The sequence below is a fragment of the Macaca fascicularis genome, chromosome 8 (assembly GCF_037993035.2).
Source record: "Macaca fascicularis isolate 582-1 chromosome 8, T2T-MFA8v1.1".
Classification (NCBI taxonomy): Eukaryota; Metazoa; Chordata; class Mammalia; order Primates; family Cercopithecidae; genus Macaca; species Macaca fascicularis.
The window spans coordinates 65,985,496-66,006,792 of record NC_088382.1 but is presented as its reverse complement, the minus strand read 5'-3'; the positions used below and the strand labels follow the sequence as shown (position 1 = coordinate 66,006,792).

Genomic DNA, 21,297 nt, shown 5'->3' with positions numbered 1-21,297 from the left:
GCCCAGCCAGACAACTGACTTTCCCATGCCCTTATTTCCTCAGTCAGAGGCATCACTTTCTCAGATGGCTTCACTTTTTGTTCATTTCTATCACCAGGAAGACTATTCAGCTTTCTCTTTATATATCAAGGAAAACCAGCTTTGTTTATACCTTCTGGTAAATGTTACCATGAATAAGACAAGACCTGGAGAACGAAGCGTCATTCATCTGGCGCTGTGGACAATGGAAAGGCACCTGGCTCAGGGGTGCCTCTTTGCAGTCCTGATTTCAGGGTGGATCTGGGTGGGGTGGGAGTCACCCTGAACGGGGAGAGTGAGTTGCAAGCTCCAGGTAAGAAGGGGTTCAGGGCAAGGGCATAGTTGGAGAGGAAAACTTTCCAGTAATCATCATGTTTGTCTGTCAAATCAACTTTGTCCAAATTCTTGTACTGTGGTAATACTTAGTCACCGTATTGTGCTGATGAACACTGGAAATTACCCTTTCCATATCAATAGATTTTTGTACCCTTTAACCAACTCCTCTTCCTCCACTTCCCCACTCTCCTTCACCATTCTATTCACCACCTCCACGAGATTATTTTGTTTTTAACCCCATGTACAAGTGAGAACATGTGATATTTGTCTTTCTGTGCGTGGCTTATTTCACTTAACATGATGTCCTCCAGTTTCATCTATGTTGCTGAAAATGACAGAATTTCATTGTTTGTTATGGCTGAATAATATTTCATTGTGCACATGTACCACGTTTTCATTATCCATTCATCTGTTGATGGATACTTAAGTTGCTTCCATATCTTGGCTACTGTGAATAGTGCTGCAATAAACATGGGAGTGCAGACATCTCTTCGATACATGGATTTCCTTTCTTTGGGGTATATACCTAGCAGTGGGATTGCTGGATCCTATGGTAACTCTATTTTTAGTTTTTTGAGGAGCCTTCATACTGTTTTCCATTGTGGTTGTATTAACTTACATTTCCATCAGCAGGGTACAAGGCTTCCCTTTTCTCTGCATCCTTGCCAGCATTTATTACTTTTTTTTTTTTTTGATAATACCATTTTAACTGGGGTGAAATGATATCTTATTGTGATTTTGATTTGCATTTCACTGGTGATTAGTGGAGCATTTTTTCATATACCTACTGGCCATTTGTATGTCTTTTTTTTTTTTTTTTTGAGACAGAGTCTCACTCTGTTGCCCAGGCTGGAGTGCAATGGCACGATCTCAGTTCACTGCAACCTCTGCTTCCTGGGTTCAAGTGATTCTCCTGCCTCAGCCTCCTGAGTAGCTGGGATTTCAGGCACGCGCCACCACGCCCAGCTAATTTTTAGTAGAGACAGGGTTTCACCATGTTGGTCCGGCTGGTCTCGAATTCCTGACTTTGTGATCCGCCCGCCTCCCAAAGTGCTGGAATTACAGGTGTGAGCCACCGCGCCTGGCCTGTATGTCTTCTTTTGAAAAATATCTGCTCAGATCATTTGCCCATTTTAAAATTAGATTATTTGTTTCTTTGCTATTGAGTTGAGTTCCTTATATATTCTGCTTATTAATCCTTTGTTGGATGGGTAGTTTGCAAACATTTTCTCCCATTCTGTGGGTTGCCTCTTCACCTTGTTCATTGTTTCCTTTGTTGTACAGAATCTTTTTAGCTTGATGTAATCTCATTTGTCAATGTGTGCTTTGGTCACCTGTGCTTTTGAGGTCTTACGCAATAAATCTTTGCATAGACCCATGTACTGAAGAGTTTCTCCAATTTTTTTTCATAGTTTCAGGTCTTACATTTAAGTCTTGAATCTATTTTCATTTGGTTTTTGTGTATAGTGAGAGTTAGGGGGTCTCATTTCATTCTTCTGCATATGGATATCCAGTTTCATCGACACTGTTTATTGAAGATACTGTCCTTTCCCCAACATATATTCTTGGTGTCTTTGTCAAAAATGAGCTGGCTGTAAATGTGTGGATTTATTTCTGTGTTCTCTGTTTGGTTCCATTGGTATATGTGTCTGTTTTTATGCCAGTTCCATGCTGTTTTGATTACTCTAGCTTTGCAGCATATCTTGAAGTCAGGTAACGTGATGCCTCCAGCTTTTCATTTTGCTTAAGATTGCTTTGGCTAGCTGGAATCTTGTGATCCTATGAATTTTAGGATTTTTTTTCTATTTCCAGGGAGAATGTAATTGGTATTTTGATAGGGATTGCGTTAAATCTGTAGACCGTTTTAGGTAGTATAAACATTTAAACAATATTATTTCTTGCAATTCATGAGCATGGGATACTTTTCCATCATTCTGTGTCGTCTTCAACTTGTTTCATCAATGTTTTCTAGTGCAATGGCATGATCTTGGCTCACTGCAACCTCTGTCTCTTGGGTTCAAGCGATTCTCCTGCCTCAGCTTCCCGAGTAGCTGGGACTGCAGGCGTCTGCCACCACGCCCAGCTAATTTTTTGTATTTTTAGTAGAGATGGGGTTTCACCAAGTTGACCAGGATGGTCTCCAACTCCCGACCTCAGGTGATCCGCCAACCTCAGCCTCCCAAGGTGCTGGGATTACAGGCGTGAGCCATCAAGCCTGGCTAGGCATTTTATTTTTTTGTAGCTGTTGTAAATTGGATTGTTTCCTCAATTTCTTTTTCAGATTACTGGCTGTTGGCATATAGAAATGCTACTGATTTTTGTATATTACCTGAATAGTTTTAATATTTCCAGAACAAAGATGTCAGGTAATAGCGCAAATTATTAGCAGACACATGTCATTATTTAAGTTGGGCAGTAGGTTTCTTGCTTTCAGGAAAACTTTTTAAAGCTTCAATCTAAAATAAATTATTATGTGAAGAGCCAAACCAAAACACCTAGAATAACCTGGACACATTGCTAGCAATGCCTTTAGGCTCTCTACCAACTATTAGTGAAATCTGGAAAAAAAACATAAACCAATAATAATAAAAAAACTTATTTGAAGATGATTTCCTACACATGGGTACACCTCTTAGTCCAAAGTGTGATGGAGATAATCTCTCTCTTTTTTTTTTTTTTTTTTTTTTTGACACGGAGTCTTGCTCTGTCGCCCAGGCTGGAGTGCAGTAGTAGTGTGATCTCGGCTCACTGCAACCTCCACCTCCTGGGTTCAAGTGATTCTCCTGCCTCAGCCTCCTGAGTAGCTGGGATTACAGGCACCTGCATCCATGCCCAGCTACTTTTTGTATTTTTAGTAGAGATGGGGTTTCACCATGTTGGCCAGGCTGGTTTTGAACTCCTGACCTCAGATGATCCTCCTGCCTCAGCCTCCTAAAGTGCTGGGATTACCAGTGCTGAGCCACCAGCCCGGCCAGAGATAATCTCTTTAAGGGCCTATCTCAGTATGCCACTGTGGTCAGAAGAGAGCAAGAAATGGCACTCAAATTAACTAGAGTGGGTTTTTAAAAAATTCCATATTGCCAAGTGTATAGGAAATAAGGGGAAAAGGCCAATTCTTGCAATTTATGTTGTAAGCAACTGCTACATTGGCTACATTGGTAATTTGCCATTGCCAGGTGCCAGTTATTTCAGCTGCGTTTCCTTCTTTCATGACATATTTTGAAAATTATTCAGGTTCAATAAACAATATATATTAGCTAATCATTTGATTTTTTTCATTTGCCTGTTTTAGACTGTGATCAAATTCATTTTCCTCTTACTGTTTATTAATAAAGGCTTAACTTTATAAATAACAATCTGATATTAAAATAACCATGCAGTTATTAAGCAAGGGAACTTTATGTGAGTGTTGGATTAAAGTTAAATAACAATGTTAACTTGTCATAGCTTTACAGTTTCTAGAACTGACTTTTGTAATTGAGATCAACTATCTTATAAAGCTTAAGCTATTTTGTAACTTTAAAAAATTGAGGCCGGGCACGGTGGCTCAAGCCTGTAATCCCAGCACTTTGGGAGGCCGAGACGGGCGGATCGCAAGGTCAGGAGATCGAGACCATCCTGGCTAACATGGTGAAACCCCGTCTCTACTAAAAAAATACAAAAAACTAGCCGGGCGAGGTGGCGGGCGCCTGTAGTCCCAGCTACTCGGGAGGCTGAGGCAGGAGAATGGCGTAAACCCGGGAGGCGGAGCTTGCAGTGAGCTGAGATCCGGCCACTGCACTCCAGCCTGGGCGACAGAGCGAGACTCCGTCTCAAAAAAAAAAAAAAATTGACTCAGTGGGGCCCGGTGGCTCATGCCTGTAATCTTAGCACTTTGGGAGGCTGAGATGAAGGGATCGCTTGTGGCCGGGAGTTTGAGACCAGCCTGGTCAACATAGAGAGGCTCCCATCTCTATTTTAATAAATAAATAAATAAAAATAAAAGATAAAAAAGTTACTGTATTAATTTATAATATGCTATTACTATATTACTTTTTCGTGAGCTTATGTTTCTGATTCACATTATTTTTGTACTGGATTTTTGAAAATAGAAATAGGTATTTTATAAACAAAGATTCTAGGATGAGGTTGTGAATAAATCCAAGTAATATAAAGGTAATTACCCAGCAGTTATTTGAAATTATGAATGCTTTCTGGGGAGGATGGAGGGAAACACATTTTCGAATCATTATTCTTTTCACTTTTGAGGAGGGCTTAAGGTAATGTACGGCCGTGGAAAGTCATGTAACCAGAACCACCGTCGGTCATTTATGTGACAGAACACTAGGTGGCACTGTTCCTCGAAGGAATTGACTAGAATTGCATACCAAGAGTTTTTTTTTTTTTTTTTTTTTTTTTTTTTTTTTTTTTGAGACTGGGTTTAGTGCTCTGTCACCCAGGCTGGAGTGCAGTGGCATCATCATGGTTCACTGCAGCCTCAACTTCCTGGGCCAAAGCAATCCTCCCACCTTAGCCTCCCAAGTAGCTGAGACTACAGGCATGTGCCATTGGCTAATTTAAAAAATTTTTTTTGTAGAGGTGGAGGTCTCACTTTGTTGCCCATGCTGATCTCAAACTCCTGGTCTCAAGCCATCCTCCTGCTTCGGCTTCCCAAAGTACTGGGATTACAGGCGTGCTCCCCAGTGGTTGGCCTCATTCATTATTATTAACTGAAGTCCACACTTTATTCAGACCTTCTTAGTTTTTACCTATTGTCCTTTTTCTGTCTCAGGATCCCACATTACATTTGAGTCATCAATCATGTCTCCCTAGGCTTTTCCCAGTAGGGGCAGTTTCTCAGACTGTTTTTGATGACTTTGCTGGTTTTGAGAGCTACTGGTTGGGTATGTATGCCCCTCTATTGGAGCTTGATGTTTTTCTCATGATTAGTGAGAGGTTACAGGATGAAGGTGACAGAGGTAAAGTGTGTCTTCATCACATCATGTCAAGGGTGCATAGTATCCACGTGACAGATCACTGTTGATGTTGACCCTGATCCCCTGGCTGGGGAAGCGTTTGCGGGTTTCTCCACTGCACAGTTACCGTCCTCCCTCACTCCACACTGGAAGGAAGCCGGTTTGCACAGTGAGCATGTAAGGAGCAGGGAGCTATGCTTCAGCTCCTTGAGGGTGAAATATCTACATAAATTATTTGAATTCTTTTGCATGGGAAATTTTTCTCTTCTCTCTTATTTATTTATTTATTTATTTATTTATTTATACTAGTGTGGACTCGTGGATATTTATTTTACACTCTGTATTATAATCCAATACTATTTTATTTATCTTGTTACTCAAACTGTTCCACGTTTGGCCCCTGGAGACTCTTTTACTTGGCTCCTGTGTCCCATCCTGTGTCCCATTGACAAATCCCTATCATCGTGGATTTTTGTTTGTTTTAGCAACTTGTTTACTTTTTAATAAACAGTTTTTGTTTAGTCTACAAATAGAATTTGGCCCTATTGCTGTATGAGCATTTCTCTTTTCCATTACTAAAGGGCTATATAATAATGAAAATTGAAAGATATATGAGGCCGGGCGCGGTGGCTCAAGCCTGTAATCCCAGCACTTTGGGAGGCCGAGACGGGCGGATCACGAGGTCAGGAGATCGAGACCATCCTGGCTAATACGGTGAAACCCCGTCTCTACTAAAAATACAAAAAACTAGCCGGGCGAGGCGGCGGGCGCCTGTGGTCCCAGCTACTCGGGAGGCTGAGGCAGGAGAATGGCGGGAACCCGGGAGGCGGAGCTTGCAGTGAGCTGAGGTCCGGCCACTGCACTCCAGCCCGGGTGACAGAGCGAGACTCCGTCTCAAAAAAAAAAAAAAAAAAAAGAAAGATATATGAAAGGAAGGAAGAAGAAAAATATTTGTTATTATTTCAGTGCGTTCTCTCGAAATGTTTTATTTTTCTTCTCTTATTTTCTGTTTTCATTTATATTACTTGGCATACTTTTTAACTTTATTTTAAAAATAGGTCCAATTATTTTTTCTAAATAATGTGTATTCTGATCATTTCTATTTAACAATATACTATGAACATTTTTCCACTTTCTTACATTTATATAAAATATTCTACATAGTTCAATTAGCCTTCCCTTTATAATTGACTAACATTGGCCCTTAAGTATCCTCAGTACATTGCATGATTCTGGACACACAGCTGACTTTTACTACATAGTGATTGGATGAATCAACCATTTAGAGAATTTCAGTTTTTTTTTTTTTGAGACAGAGCCTCTCTCTGTCACCCACTCTGAAGTGCAGTGGTGTGATCACGGCTCACTGCAACCTCTGCCTTCCAGGCTCAAGCAATTCTCCCACCTCAGCCTCCTGAGTAGCTAAGATCACAGGTATGTGCCACCATGCCTGGCTAATTTTTTTTTAATTTTTATTTTTTATAGAGATGGGGTCTCACTTTGTTTCTCAGGCAGGTCTCAAACTCCTGGGCTCAAGCAATCCTCTCGCTTCGGCGTCCCAAAGTGCTGGGATTACAGGCGTGAGCCACTGTGCCTGGCTGTGTTTCAATATTTTTGAATCATAAATAGTGATGCAATTACTACGTCTGAGCCTAGAGTTATTTAAGCAGTTGTACATTATTTTGCATATTTAAGATTTGTAGAAGGTGAGCTGGGTCCAATAATAGCACCAATTTTTTAAACCTTTGGATTCATAGTTAAATTTTACAAATGGGGTAAGTTGTATGAGACTAACCCAAGGAAAGAAAGGGAAGGATATTGTCCAGTCTATGCAAATAAGCAAAGGGTCAGTGGTTGAGAATCTAAACAAAACCAGCTGATTAATGAGAAATAACACTTCCAGGCCGGGCGCGGTGGCTCAAGCATGTAATCCCAGCACTTTGGGAGGCCGAGACGGGCGGATCACGAGGTCAGGAGATCGAGACCATCCTGGCTAACACGGTGAAACGCTGTCTCTACAAAAAAATAACAAAAAACTAGCCAGGCGAGGTGGCCGGTGTCTGTAGTCCCAGCTACTCGGGAGGCTGAGGCAGGAGAATGGCATGAACCCGGGAGGCGAAGCTTGCAGTGAGCTGAGATCTGGCCACTGCACTCCAGCCTGGGCGACAGAGCGAGACTGTCTCAAAAAAAAAAAAAAAAAAAAAAAAAAGAGAGAGAAATAACACTTCCTAGAAAGTCTAATTCAAAGCCTGAGCACTGCCCTTCTCAGCTCCCATTCTCATCTGCTATGCTGAGACTCAAGGAAATTTGTGCAGCTGATTTAATTCAATTCAGTTCAACAAAAGACAAGAGGAAAATAACCCATGTCCTGTGCAGCACGGGTTGCCGAGCCTCTCCACAGCTCTCTCAGGTGGGCAGAACAGTGGAGGCCAGTGTCAGTCTTCACTGAGAATTCCCTTTCTCCCTGTTATCTCTGCCTGACTGTCCAGAATGTTCATTACAAAGTTAACATGTATGCCTGAAAACACCAGAGAGGCCGGGCGCGGTAGCTCACACCTGGACTCCCAACACTTTGGGAGGCCAAGGCGGGAGGATCACATGGGGTCAGGAGCTCGAGACCAGCCTGGGCAACATGGTGAAACCCCCGTCTCGATTAGGAATACAAAAATTAGCTGGGCGTGGTGGTAGTGCACCTGTAATCCCAGCTACTTGGGGAGCTGAGGTGAGATAATCACTTGAACCCGAGAGGTGGAGGTTGCAGTGAGCTGAGATCGAGTTCCGAGAACTCTGGAAGCTAAACTTGTACATTGGATAGGAGCTGGTATATCAAAGAAATGAAAACAGATTTCTTTCTGATTTTTTTAAGTATAAAAAGTATTCTTTTCTTAAAGATCAGTCTAGTCCTTGTTTGGCATTCCTTGGTGTAACAACATGGGAGTTTCCTTGTGGAGTTTTACATTCACATTTACATAATATTTTATTTTATTTTATTCTATTTATTATTATTATTATTTTTGAGACAGAGTCTCACTCTGTCACCAAGGCTGGAGTGCAGTGGTGCAATCTCTGCTCACTGCAGCCTCCGCCTCCCAGGTTCAAGCGATTCTCACACCTCAGCCTCCCAAGTAGCTGGGATTACAGGCACCCATTCCCAAGTCCGGCTACTTTTTGTAATTTTAGTAAAGACGGGGTTTTACTATGTTGACCAGGCTGGTCTCGAACTCCTGACCTCAAGTGATCCCCCCACCTCAGCCTCCCAAAATTCTGGGATTACAGGCCTGAGCCACCGCGCCTGACCTATATAAGACTTTCAATCTCATGCTTGCTGTTAAATGTTGGTTTGGGATGCGCATCTGGGGAGAAATCATCCCCCTCAGGTTCTCCTCTGTGAGGAGCTGCGGGGGTTTTTCCTTCTTCCTCAGCCTCAGGCTTAGGCTGTGTCCTAGAAAGAAGGCCCTGTTGTTTTAGTCCATAGCACTTGCCTGGAAGTTTGTATATCTGTGAATTCACTTCCTAAAGGAATGCTTTGTGACTTTATTAATTAAGAAGAAGAAAAGTATTTTTATCTGACTCTTTGGAGTTGACAGTTTTAAACTAATTATCTAGTTTTTATGTTTTTCATACTTCCTTTTCCTTTATTTCCTACCAAGACTGCACAGAATGTAGAATATGGTTCCAACATATATATGTATCTTTTATATATGAAATATATATATATCTTTTATATATGAAATATATATATATCTTTTATATATGAAATATATATATATATATTTTAAGACAGAATCTCACTCTGTCACCTAGGTTGGAGTGCAGTAGCACAATCTTGGCTGACTGTAACCTTCGCCTCCCGAGTTCAAGAGATTCTCCCGCCTCAGCCTACCAAGCAGGTGGGATTATAGGCGTGTGCTAGCGCATCTAGCTAATTTTTGTAGTTTTAGTAGAGACGGGGTTTCACCATGTTGGACAGGCTGGTCTCGAGCTCCTGACCTCAGGTGATCCATCCTCCTTAACCTCCCAAAGTGCTGGGATTACAGGTGTGAGCCACCGGGCCCAGCCTGGTTAGAATATTTTTAAAGACAGATGGGAAGCTGCTGTTCGGAGAGCTAAATAACATAAATCACTGTGGGATTGTGTGTGTGTGTGTGTGTGTGTATGTGTGTGTTGGGGGGTGATGTTTGTGCCTAGGTATTCTTTAAAATACAGTCATGTGTCACATGGATACGTTCTAAGAAATGTGTCATTAGGTGATTTTGTCATGTGAATATCATAGAGTGTACTTACACAAGCCTAGATGGTCCTGCCTACTGTACACGTAGGCTATATGGTACAGCCTATAGCTCCTAAGTTGCAAAGCTGTACCTCAGGCTACTGTACTGAATACTGTAGGCAACCGTAACACAATGGTAAATGGTTGTGTATCTAAACATCTTGAAATATAGAAAAGGTCCAGTAAAGATATGGCGTAAAAGATAAAAAATGGTACACCTGTCTAGGGCACTTACCACGAATGGAGCTTGCAGGATGGAAGTTGCTCTGGGTGAGTCAGTGAGTGAGTTGTGAGTGAATGTGAAGACCTAGGACATTACTGTGCACCACTGTAAACTTTATAAACACTGCACACTTAGGCTACACTACATTTATGAAAACAATTTATTTCTTCAATAATAAATTAGCTCTAGTTTACTCTAACTTTTTAAATTTATAAACTTAAAATTTTAAACTCTTTGACTCTTTTGTAATAGCTCTTAGCTTAAAACATAAACACATTGTACAGCTGTACAAAAATATTTTCTTTGTATCCTTATGCTATAAGCTTTTTCTATTTTTAAATTATTTTTTAAAAAGTTTAACCTTTTAAACCTTGTTTTTTAACAAGAAGAAACAAACAAACACATACATTATCCTAGGCCGGCACTGGGTTGGGAATCATCAATATCACTGTCTTCCACCTCCACATCTTGTTTCACTGGAAGGACAAGCATGTAGCTGTCATCTCCTGTGATAACAGTGCTGTTTCTGGACACCTCCTGGAGGACCTGCCTGAGGGAGAAGGAGTACGTTCTAGAGTCATGATAAAGGCTGGGTGCAGTGGCTCACACCTGTAATCCCAGGACTTTGGGAGGCTGAGGCAGGTGGATCAATTGAGGTCAGGAGTTCGAGACCAGCCTGGCCAACATGGTGAAACACTGTCTCTACTAAAAATACAAAAATTACCTGGGTGTGGTAGCAGGTGCCTGTAATCCCAGCTACTCAGGAGGTTGAGGCAGGAGAATTGCTTGAACCCGGGAGGCAGAGGTTACAGTGAGCCAAGATGGTGCCACTGCATTCCGGCCTGGATGAGAGAGTGAGACTCTGTCTCAAAAAATAAAATAAAATAACAATAAAAAGTATAGTACAGTAAATACAGAAAGCAGGAGCTGTTGTTTATTATCATTATCAAGTATTATGTGCTGTGCACAATCCTATGCACTGTACTTTCTTTCTTTTTTTTTTTTTTTGAGACAAAGTCTCCCCTTGTCACCCAGGCTGGAGTGCAGTGGCATGATCTTGGCTCACTGCAACCTCCACCTCCCGGGTTCAAGCGATTCTCCTGCCTCAGCCTTCTAAGTAGCTGGGATTACAGGCGTGCGCCACCATGCCAGGCTAATTTTTGTATTTTTAGTAGAGACGGGGTTTCACCATGTTGGTCAGGCTGGTCTCGAACTCCTGACCTCGGGATCTGCCCACCTCAGCCTCCCAAAGTGCTGGGATATAGGCGTGAGCCACTGCACCCAGCCACACTGTACTTTCATATGACTGGCCGTGCAGTAGGTTTGTTCATAGCAGCATTGCCACAAACAGGTAAGATAGACATTATGACGGCTATTTTTCAGGTCCTTTGTAATCTTACAAGACCATCATCGTTGACCAAAACAGATTATTATACCCTAAATCACTGTACATTCCAACTAGTCCTACCACCCAGCACAGGGCTTGGCACACAGTAGGTCATCAATGAATATAAGCTGGGGACAGGGGCTCACAACTGTAATCCCAGTGCTTTGGGAGGCTGAGGTAGGAGGATTGCTTGAGCCCAGAAGTTCGAGGCTGCAGTGTGGTACGATTGTGCCACTGCACTCCAGTCTGGATGACAGAATGAGAACCTGTCTTAAAAATAAATAGCTGGGGACCTGGCGTGGTGGCTCACACCGTAATTCCAGCACTTTGGGAGGCTGAGGTGGGTGGATCACCTGAGGTCAGGAGTTCGAGACCAGCCTGGCCAAGATGGTGAAACCCATCTCTACTAAAAATATAAAAATTAGCCAGGCGTGGTGGCTCATGCCTGTAATCACAGCTACTGGGGAGGCTGAGGCAGGAGAATCACTTGAACTCGGGAGGTGGAGGTTGCAGTGAGCCGAGATTGTGCCATTGCACTCCAGCCTGGGTAGTAAGAGTGAGACTCCATCTCAAAAATAATAATAATAATAAAATAAAATAAATAGCTGGGTGTAGTGGTCTGCTTGTAGTTCCAGCTACTTGGGAGGCTGAGGGAGGAGGATCGCTTGAGTCCAGGAATTCTGGGTTGTAGTGTGCTATGCCTATCAGTTGTCTGCACTAAGTTTGTCATCAATTTCATGTCCTCCTGGGAATAGGAGACCAACAGGTTCCCTAAGAAGAGGTGAACCAGCCTAAGTTGGAAACGGAGCAAGTCAAAACTGCCGTACTGGTCAGTAGTGGGATCTCACCCGTAAAGAGCTACTGCATTCCAGCCTGGGCAACATAGTGAGATCCTGTCTGTATTTTAGATAATAAATACTTTTTTTTCTTTTTTTTTTGAGATGTGGTCTCTCTCTGTCACCAGGCTGGAGTGGAGTGGGATGATCTCGGGTCTTTGCAACCTCCACCTCCTGGGTTCAAGTGATTCTCGTGCCTCAGCCTCCCAAGTAGCTAGGATTATAGACGTGCACCACCATGCCTGGCTAATTTTTGTGATTTTTTTTTTTTTTTTAGTATAGGTGGGGTTTCTCTATGTTCCTCAGGCTGGTCTCAAATTTCTGGGCTCAAGTGACCCACCTGCCTCGGCCTCCCATAGTACTGGGATTATAGGCGTGAGCCACTTTGCCTGGCCAATAAATAAATATTAGTTGACTGAATAAACTGATACATGAAATTATGGCATTCTATTGTTACACATTTTCCATAATTGAGAACAATTCACTCCTATTTCCTGTCCAAGAGTTCTGGTTTCTTTAGGAAAGGTAAATAATTTTAAACAAAAACACTGACAACAAAATACACAGTCTCTGAGGATTGTGCCAGAAAATCATAGCAAATAGTTCTGGCTCCCGAAATCATTTTATGTTAAAAAAAAAAAAAGCCTGGAATATTTACATGCCCATTGGAATAATGATATAATGGAAGGTGATCACTCGGGACAGTAATTACTACCTCTGCCTATGTAGGTGCAAGAATGTGACTGACACACGTGTGTGCCTAGTGTTTTTCCATGACTGGAAGAAAGATGAGTGGCTATCAAGGGGGTGGCACAACCCTCGCACAGTTGTGACTCCACCATCCCATCCCCAGCAGAAGCTGGGGTCCTGCTGCCTGAGGAGCTGACAGGCCCAGCGGGGCACCTGCTCAGGGAGCCAAAGGAGTATTTGAGGTGACGCTGCCCCTCTCTTGCTTCTCTCTCTGGCTTAAACTGTCCTGGTTTTAAGCCTCCACGAAGCAGCCAGTGAGGCCGCACCACCGCACTGGCCTCCACAATCATATTTCCTTCTTGTAAACTGTATCACTACCCGGTGTTCGCAGTGATTTTAGTGATACCCCTTTCGACTTGCTAGGAACAACAGAGTCCAATGGGCACTCACCAATCTTTTATTTTTTGTTTTTTGAGATGGAGTCTTGTTCTGTTGCCCAGGCTTGAGTGCAATGGCGTGATCGTGGCTCATTGCAACCTCCACCTCCTGGGTTCAAGCGATTCTCCTTCCTCAGCCTCCCCAGTAGCTGGGATTACAGGTACCTGCCATCATGCCTGGGTAATTTTTGTATTTTTTAGAGACGGGGTTTCACCGTGTTGGTCAGGCTGGTCTTGAACTGCTGACCTCAGGTGATCCACCCACCTCGGCCTCCCAAAGTGCTGGGATTACAGGCGTGAGCCACCGTGCCTGGCCTTAAATCATTTTTCTGAGTTGAGATGCAACGGTCCCCAAACCAGGCAGGGCAAGTCTTCAGTAAACCCAGGTTCAGGGAGGCTCACATGGGCCAGCCAGGCCCAGGGCCTGTGGCTGGGCTGCAAAAGGGGCCGTGGCAGTGACCAGGCTGTGAACTGTCCCCACAGGAGGCTAGGGCTGAGTTGGGGAAAGCTTGGCATCCTCACGCTCTGGCACAGTCTGATGTGCTCTGGCTGCCTCTGTTTTCTGAGACACTGGGTGTTGTGGGCTGAATGTGTCCCCACAATTCATACATCAAAGTCTTCAGCTTCAGTGCCTCCGAGTGTGACTGCAATTGGAGATCGGGTCTTTACAGCAGTCATTTAGCTCCTGTGTGGTCTGACTTCCATGTGACAGAGGAGCATCTCTTCGTGCGCGTGGCCTTTCAGCGCTAGCCCAGGACTGCGCTTCTTCGTGGTCTGAGCTCCCATACGCTGGGCGCTCTTGTGGTCAGCTGAAACCACCAGATTCACCCTCCACCTAGACTGCTACATCTCAGACTATGCCAGGGCGGTATTTGATCAGAGATTATATGGTTAATAGCATACAGATATGATTAGCAGCATACATGTTTTTGCATATTTGAATGTGGATACATAAAATGGGTTTTTCTGGATCACAATCTGGATGTCCTCCGTTTGAATCAAATCCACCCCTGGGACTAAAAGGTCTTGCATATTCTTCAAGCTGTTGGGGTGCAGGTCCACATGCCCTTATCCATAATGCTGAAATCCAAAAGACGCTACAATCCAAAAGATCTTTTAAGAACTCATTTGGTGGCAAAACCTGAGCCGAAGCTATTTATAGGCTATCGTCATTCCACTTAGTGTGAATATTCAGGCATTTTTATGCAGATATGTTTTGATTAAAGATTTCTTACTCGGCTGGGCGTGCTGGATCATGCCTGTAATCTCAGCACTTTGGGAAGCTGAGGCAGGTGGATCACCTGAGGTCAGGAGTTCAAGACCAGCCTGGCCAACATGGTGAAACCCCATCTCTACTAAAAAATACAAAATTAGCTGGGCATGGTGGCACATGCCTGGAATCCCAGCTACTCGGAAGGCTGAGGCAGGAGGATCGCTTGAACCCGGGAGGCAGAGGTTGCTGTGAGCTGAGATCATGCCACTGCACTCAAGCCTAGGCGACAGAGCAAGACTCCATCTCAAAACAAAACAAAACAACGAAAAAGATTTCTTCCTCAGTGTTCACTGAGGCTTTACTACCAAATATTCAATATACTCACTGTATTAATTTTTTTATTTGTTTTTATTTTTATTTATTTATTTATTTCAAGACGAAACCTTGTTCTGTCATCCAGGCTGGAGTACAGTGGCATGATCTCAGCTCACAGCAACTTCTGCCTCCCGAGTTCAAGCGATCCTCCTGCCTCAGCCTCCTGAGTAGCTGGGATTACAGGCATGCATCACCATGCCCAGTTAATTTTTTTTGTATTTTTTAACAGAGACGGGGTTTCATCATGTTTTTCAGGCTGGTCTCGAGCTCCTGACCTTAGGTGATCCACCAGCCTTGGCCTCCTGAAGTGCTGGGATTACAAGCGTGAGCCACCGCCCCCAGGCCCTAATCTTTTTTTAAAAAACCTGAAATCAAAAACATACCTGACCCTAAGGGTGGTAGATAAGGGATAAAGGACCCAGCTTAAGTCTAACAACAACAACAACAAAAAAAACCACAGATCATTTTCTTGCTGTGTGACATGGTATCTACTTTTGGGGCTGTAGATTAAGGCCTTTTTTATTTCTAAAAGTTCTGCATTTACATTGAACATTGGCCAATCTAGATTATTTCTAAAGGCCTTCCAAAGACCTAGAGATAGAGGCCGCCACGATTCCCTGTCATTTCCCCCTTAAAGAGAAATATTCAAGATCCGTGAATATCTGTGGCCATCTTGGGAATTCTGTGACACTTTTTGGCACTCTGACTTGAAGTATTTAATAGAGGAAATTAAATTGGAAGGCTTTCCTCTTACATATCTATCAAGTTAAAACTTTTTGGGATAAACTTTTTATCAGTTTTAGTACATATTCATGTTATGAAATGGAACATAAATGTTATTGAAACTTAACTATTTTTTTCTTTCTTTTTTTTTTTTTTGTAGAGACAGGGTCTCATGATGTTGTCCTGGCTGGTCTCAAACTCCTGGCCTCAAGTGATCGTCCTGATTTAGCTTCCCAAAGTGTTGGGATTATAGGTGTGAGCCACCGTACCTGGCCAAAACATTTTATTCTGAAGTGTAGTCTCTACAAATTGTCTTCAAAAGTGTGAATGGTTAAGTTAAATTCTTGCATTACTTTTCTTCACAAATAAAATTACTTAAGGAAAATTTTCCCCTCCCATCTGTGTGGGCTCAAGTAGTGCATCTTGAAAGTAATACCCTTGCCTACTCAGAACACTCAACTGAGTCAGGGAGATTCTACACAAAGGTGTTTCACTGGTTTTATTTCACAAGGAAACAATATGAAGTGAAGCCAATCTGTTCCTTCTGTGGCTTTAAACGCTCCCGATCCCTCAGCTGTGAAACAGCGATAGCATTGTCCAGATCTTCCCGGGTTGTTGTGTGAGTTAGAGATAATTTTTATAATTTGCCAAAGCACAAGAGGGCCCTGAGTAAAGGATGTGCGTGTGGGTATCTTTGTATGTTTATAATTACCATTTCCATCAGGAAGAACAGCAAGACTTCACCTAATCTAAAATATCTGTGGCGTTAAAATATAGGGAATAGAGAACTACAATCTCTCTTCCACCAAGCAGAAGTGGAAAATAAAGGAAGATGCTAAGAGGAAAGCTGGGCAGTTTGATCTCATCTGAGAGGTGTTCTTGGCTGAGGAAGCAGGAGACGTCCGAGAACCAGCTGTAGAACCTGGCAGTGACAGACAGAAGAACTGGGGAATGAGCCCTAGGACCAATATTTAATTTATTTGAAGGTGTCAGAAGCTGAGGTTGCAGAATTGGGTCCTTTTTAGCAGCTACCGCCCCTGGATGTAGTTTGTGAGAGGAAGGGAAATAAAGAGAAAGCAGACCCTGGCTGGGCACAGTGGCTCAGGCTTGTAATTCCAGCACTTTGGGCAGCCGAGGCAGGCGGATTGCCTGAAGTCAGGAGTTCGGGACCAGCCTTGTTAACATGGTGAAACCCCATCTCTACCAAAAATACAAAAATTAGCCAGGCCACCTGTAGTCCCAGCTACTAGGGAGGCTAGGGCAGGAGAATCGCTCCATCCAGAGAGGGGGAGGTTGCAGTGAGCTGAGATCACACCACTGCAACACCAGCCTGCATGACAAAGTGAGACTCTGTCTCAAAACAAAACAAAACAAAACAACACAACAACAACAAAAAAACAGAGAGAGAGAGAAAGCCGACCCCACAAGCTGACATGGAAATGAGTTTATACTTATAATGCTTTCAGTGCCCTTGATCTATCCCTGGTGTAGGCAACAAAATTAATTCCCTCCTTTTATTTATTATCCTTTTATGCACCTTGGGACAGCTAGGGTTGCTGGCTTCTGTGGCAGTGAATTTCCCCTAGAACGGATCTTGGACAGTACACGTTCCCAGTGGCTCATCAGAAGTACTTTCTGCAAGGGGATTCTGCAGAACCTCGGGAGGTATGCCTGGAGGAGCCACGGAAGCCCCATGTGGCCCCTATTACTAAGGACACCGGTTTCCAGCCTGTGAGTCTCCTTTAGGTTCAGTGAGCTTCGTGTTCACCGGAAGGAAGGCACATTTTTTTCCTCCTTCCTTCTCTTCCACTCCCCTTTGAGAAATGAAACCATCTGAGAAAAAAGAAGGCTGGGCTTTGCAATATGGGTCAAACCAAGTGGTAACTCTCAAGACTGAGCATACATTATATTCACCAGGGAAGGGATTTTTGGTTCTGGTTTTTTTTTTTTTTTTTTTTTTTTTTTTGAGACAGGGTCTCACTCTTACCCAGGCTGGAGTGCAGTCGTGCGACCATGGCTCACTGCAGCCTCGACTTCCTGGGCTCAAGCAAACCTCCCACCTCAGCCTCCCAAGTAGCCGGGACCACAGGTGTGTGCTACCACACTTAGCTAATTTTTAAAATTTTTTGTAGAGGCAGGGACTTGCTATATTGCTCAGGCTGGTGTCTAACTCCTGAGCTGAAGCAATCCTCCTGCCTTAGCCTCCCAAAGTGCTGAGATTACAGGCATGAGCCACTAAGTCTAGTTGACTGCGGAAGCTTTTAAAATAGACTGACATACATCCCCCACTGCACAACAGCTAAGTCAGAACCTTGGAGGTAGGGAGTACGGATTCTGTCTTTCCAGTTCTGTACAATAACCTGAGGTGTGATGACATGAGCCATTTTGCACACCATTGGAGACCCTAAAATGCTACAAACACCTACTCAGCCCCTCATTATGCCTGTCTGTCACACGGAGGCTGGAAACCTATAGCTAAGGAAAGAGACTGTGTGTGCTGTTCATCAAGGGAACATGTGACTTCCACACATGATGGACACCAGAGATGAGACCCAAGCTGGTGACAGGCCCACATGGAGGGAAGGATCACATGCTTGATTGAGAGGGAAAGTCAAGCGGAAAATGGTAAGAAGAGGAAGGAGGAAGTGGGAGAAGCAAAACAAGGTGAAGACAAATTTAATAATTTTCTTTAAATAAATTTGTTATGCTAAAAAAACCACTTTAGTCATTTTCTAAAGACTTCTTTTTGCCTTAGGGATTCTTTATAGTTCCACTCCATGTAACATATTGGGTAATACTTGTGGTTCTGAAATAAAATGCGAGCAGGGGGTGTACACAGAAAACTTACCACCATGAATCCAGGGACCAACTGTGCAGACATTATGTAATGATAATATTCTATCGTTGTGAACATGGCACTTGTGAATCAATAATTTTAGAATATTTTAGAAAGGACATTTTTTAAAAATCACATAGGAAACGAAGTTAAAATTTAGAGAAAAGTAGAATATTTTATCCCATCTTCTAAGCACCTCAAGCCTAAACAAAACACACAGAATGAAATTTTAATGATGCCTGTTAAGCCTATTTGAAAACAAATTCTATCTGGCTCCCATAAACGGATGTTCAGACGTTGAGGTGATCAACTCCTTGGTTCTCCAATCTGAAATGCTCAAAGGAAGGAGGTAGAACTTGGGCAAGTTTAAAGTATGTAGCTCTATTGAATCACTTCTAACCACCCCACCCCCAGTTAATGACCAGTTTTTACACTGACCACAGCTGAAAATGTAAACACAAATAAAAAGCTTGAGATGTTATTGGACGAGGTGTATTAAAATAAAATCAAAAATAGAAATATTAGGTATATACACGACAGCATAAGTGAAACACATAATGTGATACAGAAATTTCCATTCAAAGCTTACAGGAGAAAAATTTAGTAAACAAAACGGCTTGAACCTCCCGCCACCATGGCTCACTAGAGCCTCCTAGTCACTTACGTTCCTTCATATCCTTGGGTATAAATAGTCTCATACACATGCTACACAATTTAGAAAAGATTGCTGAATCATAAAAATAGCCCCAAATGTGGCACTTTAACTTTCTAGAGTACAACTAAAGTTAATACTTGATCTTTAACATAATGTTCAAATCTTTGAAGCAACAAAGGAAACTCTTATGTTTTAGAAGGCCCTATAAGGTTCTTCAGAGATTAGAATCTTAGTTCTTCCAAACTACACTGTCAAAACAAATCTGGATATAGGAAATTGTGGAAATGAAAAAGCTGGACCCTTAAAAATATTCCTTCTAAACACAGAGCAGTTTCTGAGGCTCTTCTCCCTTTCCTGGGAGGTCCAGGTGAGCCCGGTGCCCTCGGGTGCACATTGCACGGCACGGCAGCTGTGTGTGCTCACGGGCTCTTCTTGCTGGAAGAGACAGAGATGTGCACGCCACTCCTGTGGCATGTCTAGCAGGTCTGAGCAGTGTTCATGGGAGAAAAATGTTTAACAATCTCAGATTTTGGGAGGTAGGGAAAAAAAAAACACATCGAAATCTGGAAAAGACATTTTTAAGCTGCTGACTTCACCTGCAAAATCTAACAGGTTGGATTAGTAATTTTTTTTTTTTTTTAACAAGTAAGCCAAAGCATAGAGAAAAATACAAAGAGACGTCATGCTATGTATCTGGTTATTTTAGCTTTATAAATGAGTTTAGTTCTGATATTATTGGGGATTCATTGCAATGGTCTCTGAAACTTTGAGTCCTATGTCCATTTGTAAACATAGAGCTAGCTGGGTGTATTTTTGGAGGGAATAGGTGTTTTCTTCTCAAAAGGCTGCACTCAGACGTTGTCAAGGAGAGTAAGATTACCAGCTGCTGAGGACAAGTCCAAGTTGCAACTGGGTGAAGCATCCATCTAAGAGTACAGAATACTTTCCCATGCAGAGGGTGTTCTTCCTGAGTAATTGAGCCTCTATTTCAGGATCCAGGCACGGCAGAAGATCCCAGCACATGAAATAATAAGTGCAACCAGTGATGGTTACTTTTCCTCTCTAAATGAGGCAGCCACCCCTGCCAGACGGACGGGTTTCTCTGTGCTCTAAGGCTGCTGCTGGTACTGCCCTTCCGTGGCTGTGTAGAAATCATCCAGGACGCTCTGTAAGTAATCAAATGTTGGTCTCTCTTCTGCCTTTTCTTTCCAGCACATTTTCATAATGTCATAGAGCTCATCTGGGCAGTTCTCCACACGGGGCATCCTGTAGCCCTGGGACAGGGCAGTCATCACGTCGGCATTAGTTCTCCCTAGGGTGGGAAAAACAAAAACAAAAAAGAAAAACCATGCCGTTTAGAAAGCTGGCAGAGGGTCAAGTACTGCAGTGGTTTTTTGCTCCTCACGTCCTGCAACCATGATTGAAACAAGCTTTACTGAGGCTGTTAGGGGTTGAACGGCATCCTCCCAAAATTCCTAGGTTGAAGTCCTAGCCCTCAGTACACCTTAGAAGTGACTGCACCATATTTAGAGATAAAGCCTTCATAGAGGTAACCAAGTTAAAATGATGGCCAGGCGCGGTAGCTTATGCCTGCAATCCCAGCACTCTGGGAGGCTGAGGTGGGGGGATCACCTGAGGTCAGGAGTTTGAGACCAGCCTGACCAACATGGAGAAACCCCATCTCTACTAAAAACCACAAAATTAGCTGGGCGTGGTGGCGCATGCCTGTAATCCCAGCTACTAGGGAAGGCTGAGGTAGGAGAATCCCTTGAACCCAGGAGGTGGAGGTTGCGGTGAGCCGAGATCGTGCCATTGTACTCCAGCCTGGGCAACAAGAGCAAAACTCCGTCTCAAAAATAAATAAAATAAAATAAAATAAAATGAGGCCATTTGGGTGGGTCTTAATCCAATATGACTAATATTCTTATAAGAGGAGATTAGAACACAGACTAGTACAGGGGAAAGGCCACGTGAAGACACAGGGAGAAGGCGGCCATCTTAAAGTCCAGGAGAGAGGCCTCGCTCGGGAGAAACCAACCCGGCCAGCACCTAGACCTTGGACTTTGAAACTCCAGAACCCTGGAAAAATAAATGTCTGTTGTTTAAATTACCCAGTGTGTTGTATTGTTATGGCAGCCCTTGCCAACTAATACAGAAGCTAAGGAAATTTCTGCAAGCAACTCAATAAATAAATTTTAGTATGGAGGGGATCAAGACAGCATTCAGTTTGCCAAAATCTGTTAAGTAGGAGCCACAGCCAAGTTCTCTTTAATAACAAAAGGATATTGGACTTGCCTGACATTTCACATAAGTCACCTAAATTCAATCCTAACTCTTAACTTT

The 21,297-nt window shown here is 43.0% G+C and overlaps 1 protein-coding gene across 3 annotated transcripts in view; it reads right to left on the bottom strand.

The window, feature by feature from the left end:
• Nucleotides 1-18,775: 18,775 nt before the first annotated feature.
• LYN (LYN proto-oncogene, Src family tyrosine kinase) overlaps nucleotides 18,776-21,297 on the bottom strand; it is a 138,371-nt gene continuing 135,849 nt past the window's right edge. For all 3 annotated transcript variants that reach the window (XM_045398277.2, XM_005563340.4, XM_005563341.4), the window contains one exon: nucleotides 18,776-20,266. In XM_045398277.2, coding sequence (XP_045254212.1) covers nucleotides 20,064-20,266 — 203 coding nt within the window. In that variant the 3' untranslated portion in view covers nucleotides 18,776-20,063. The remainder of the gene's footprint in view (nucleotides 20,267-21,297) is intronic.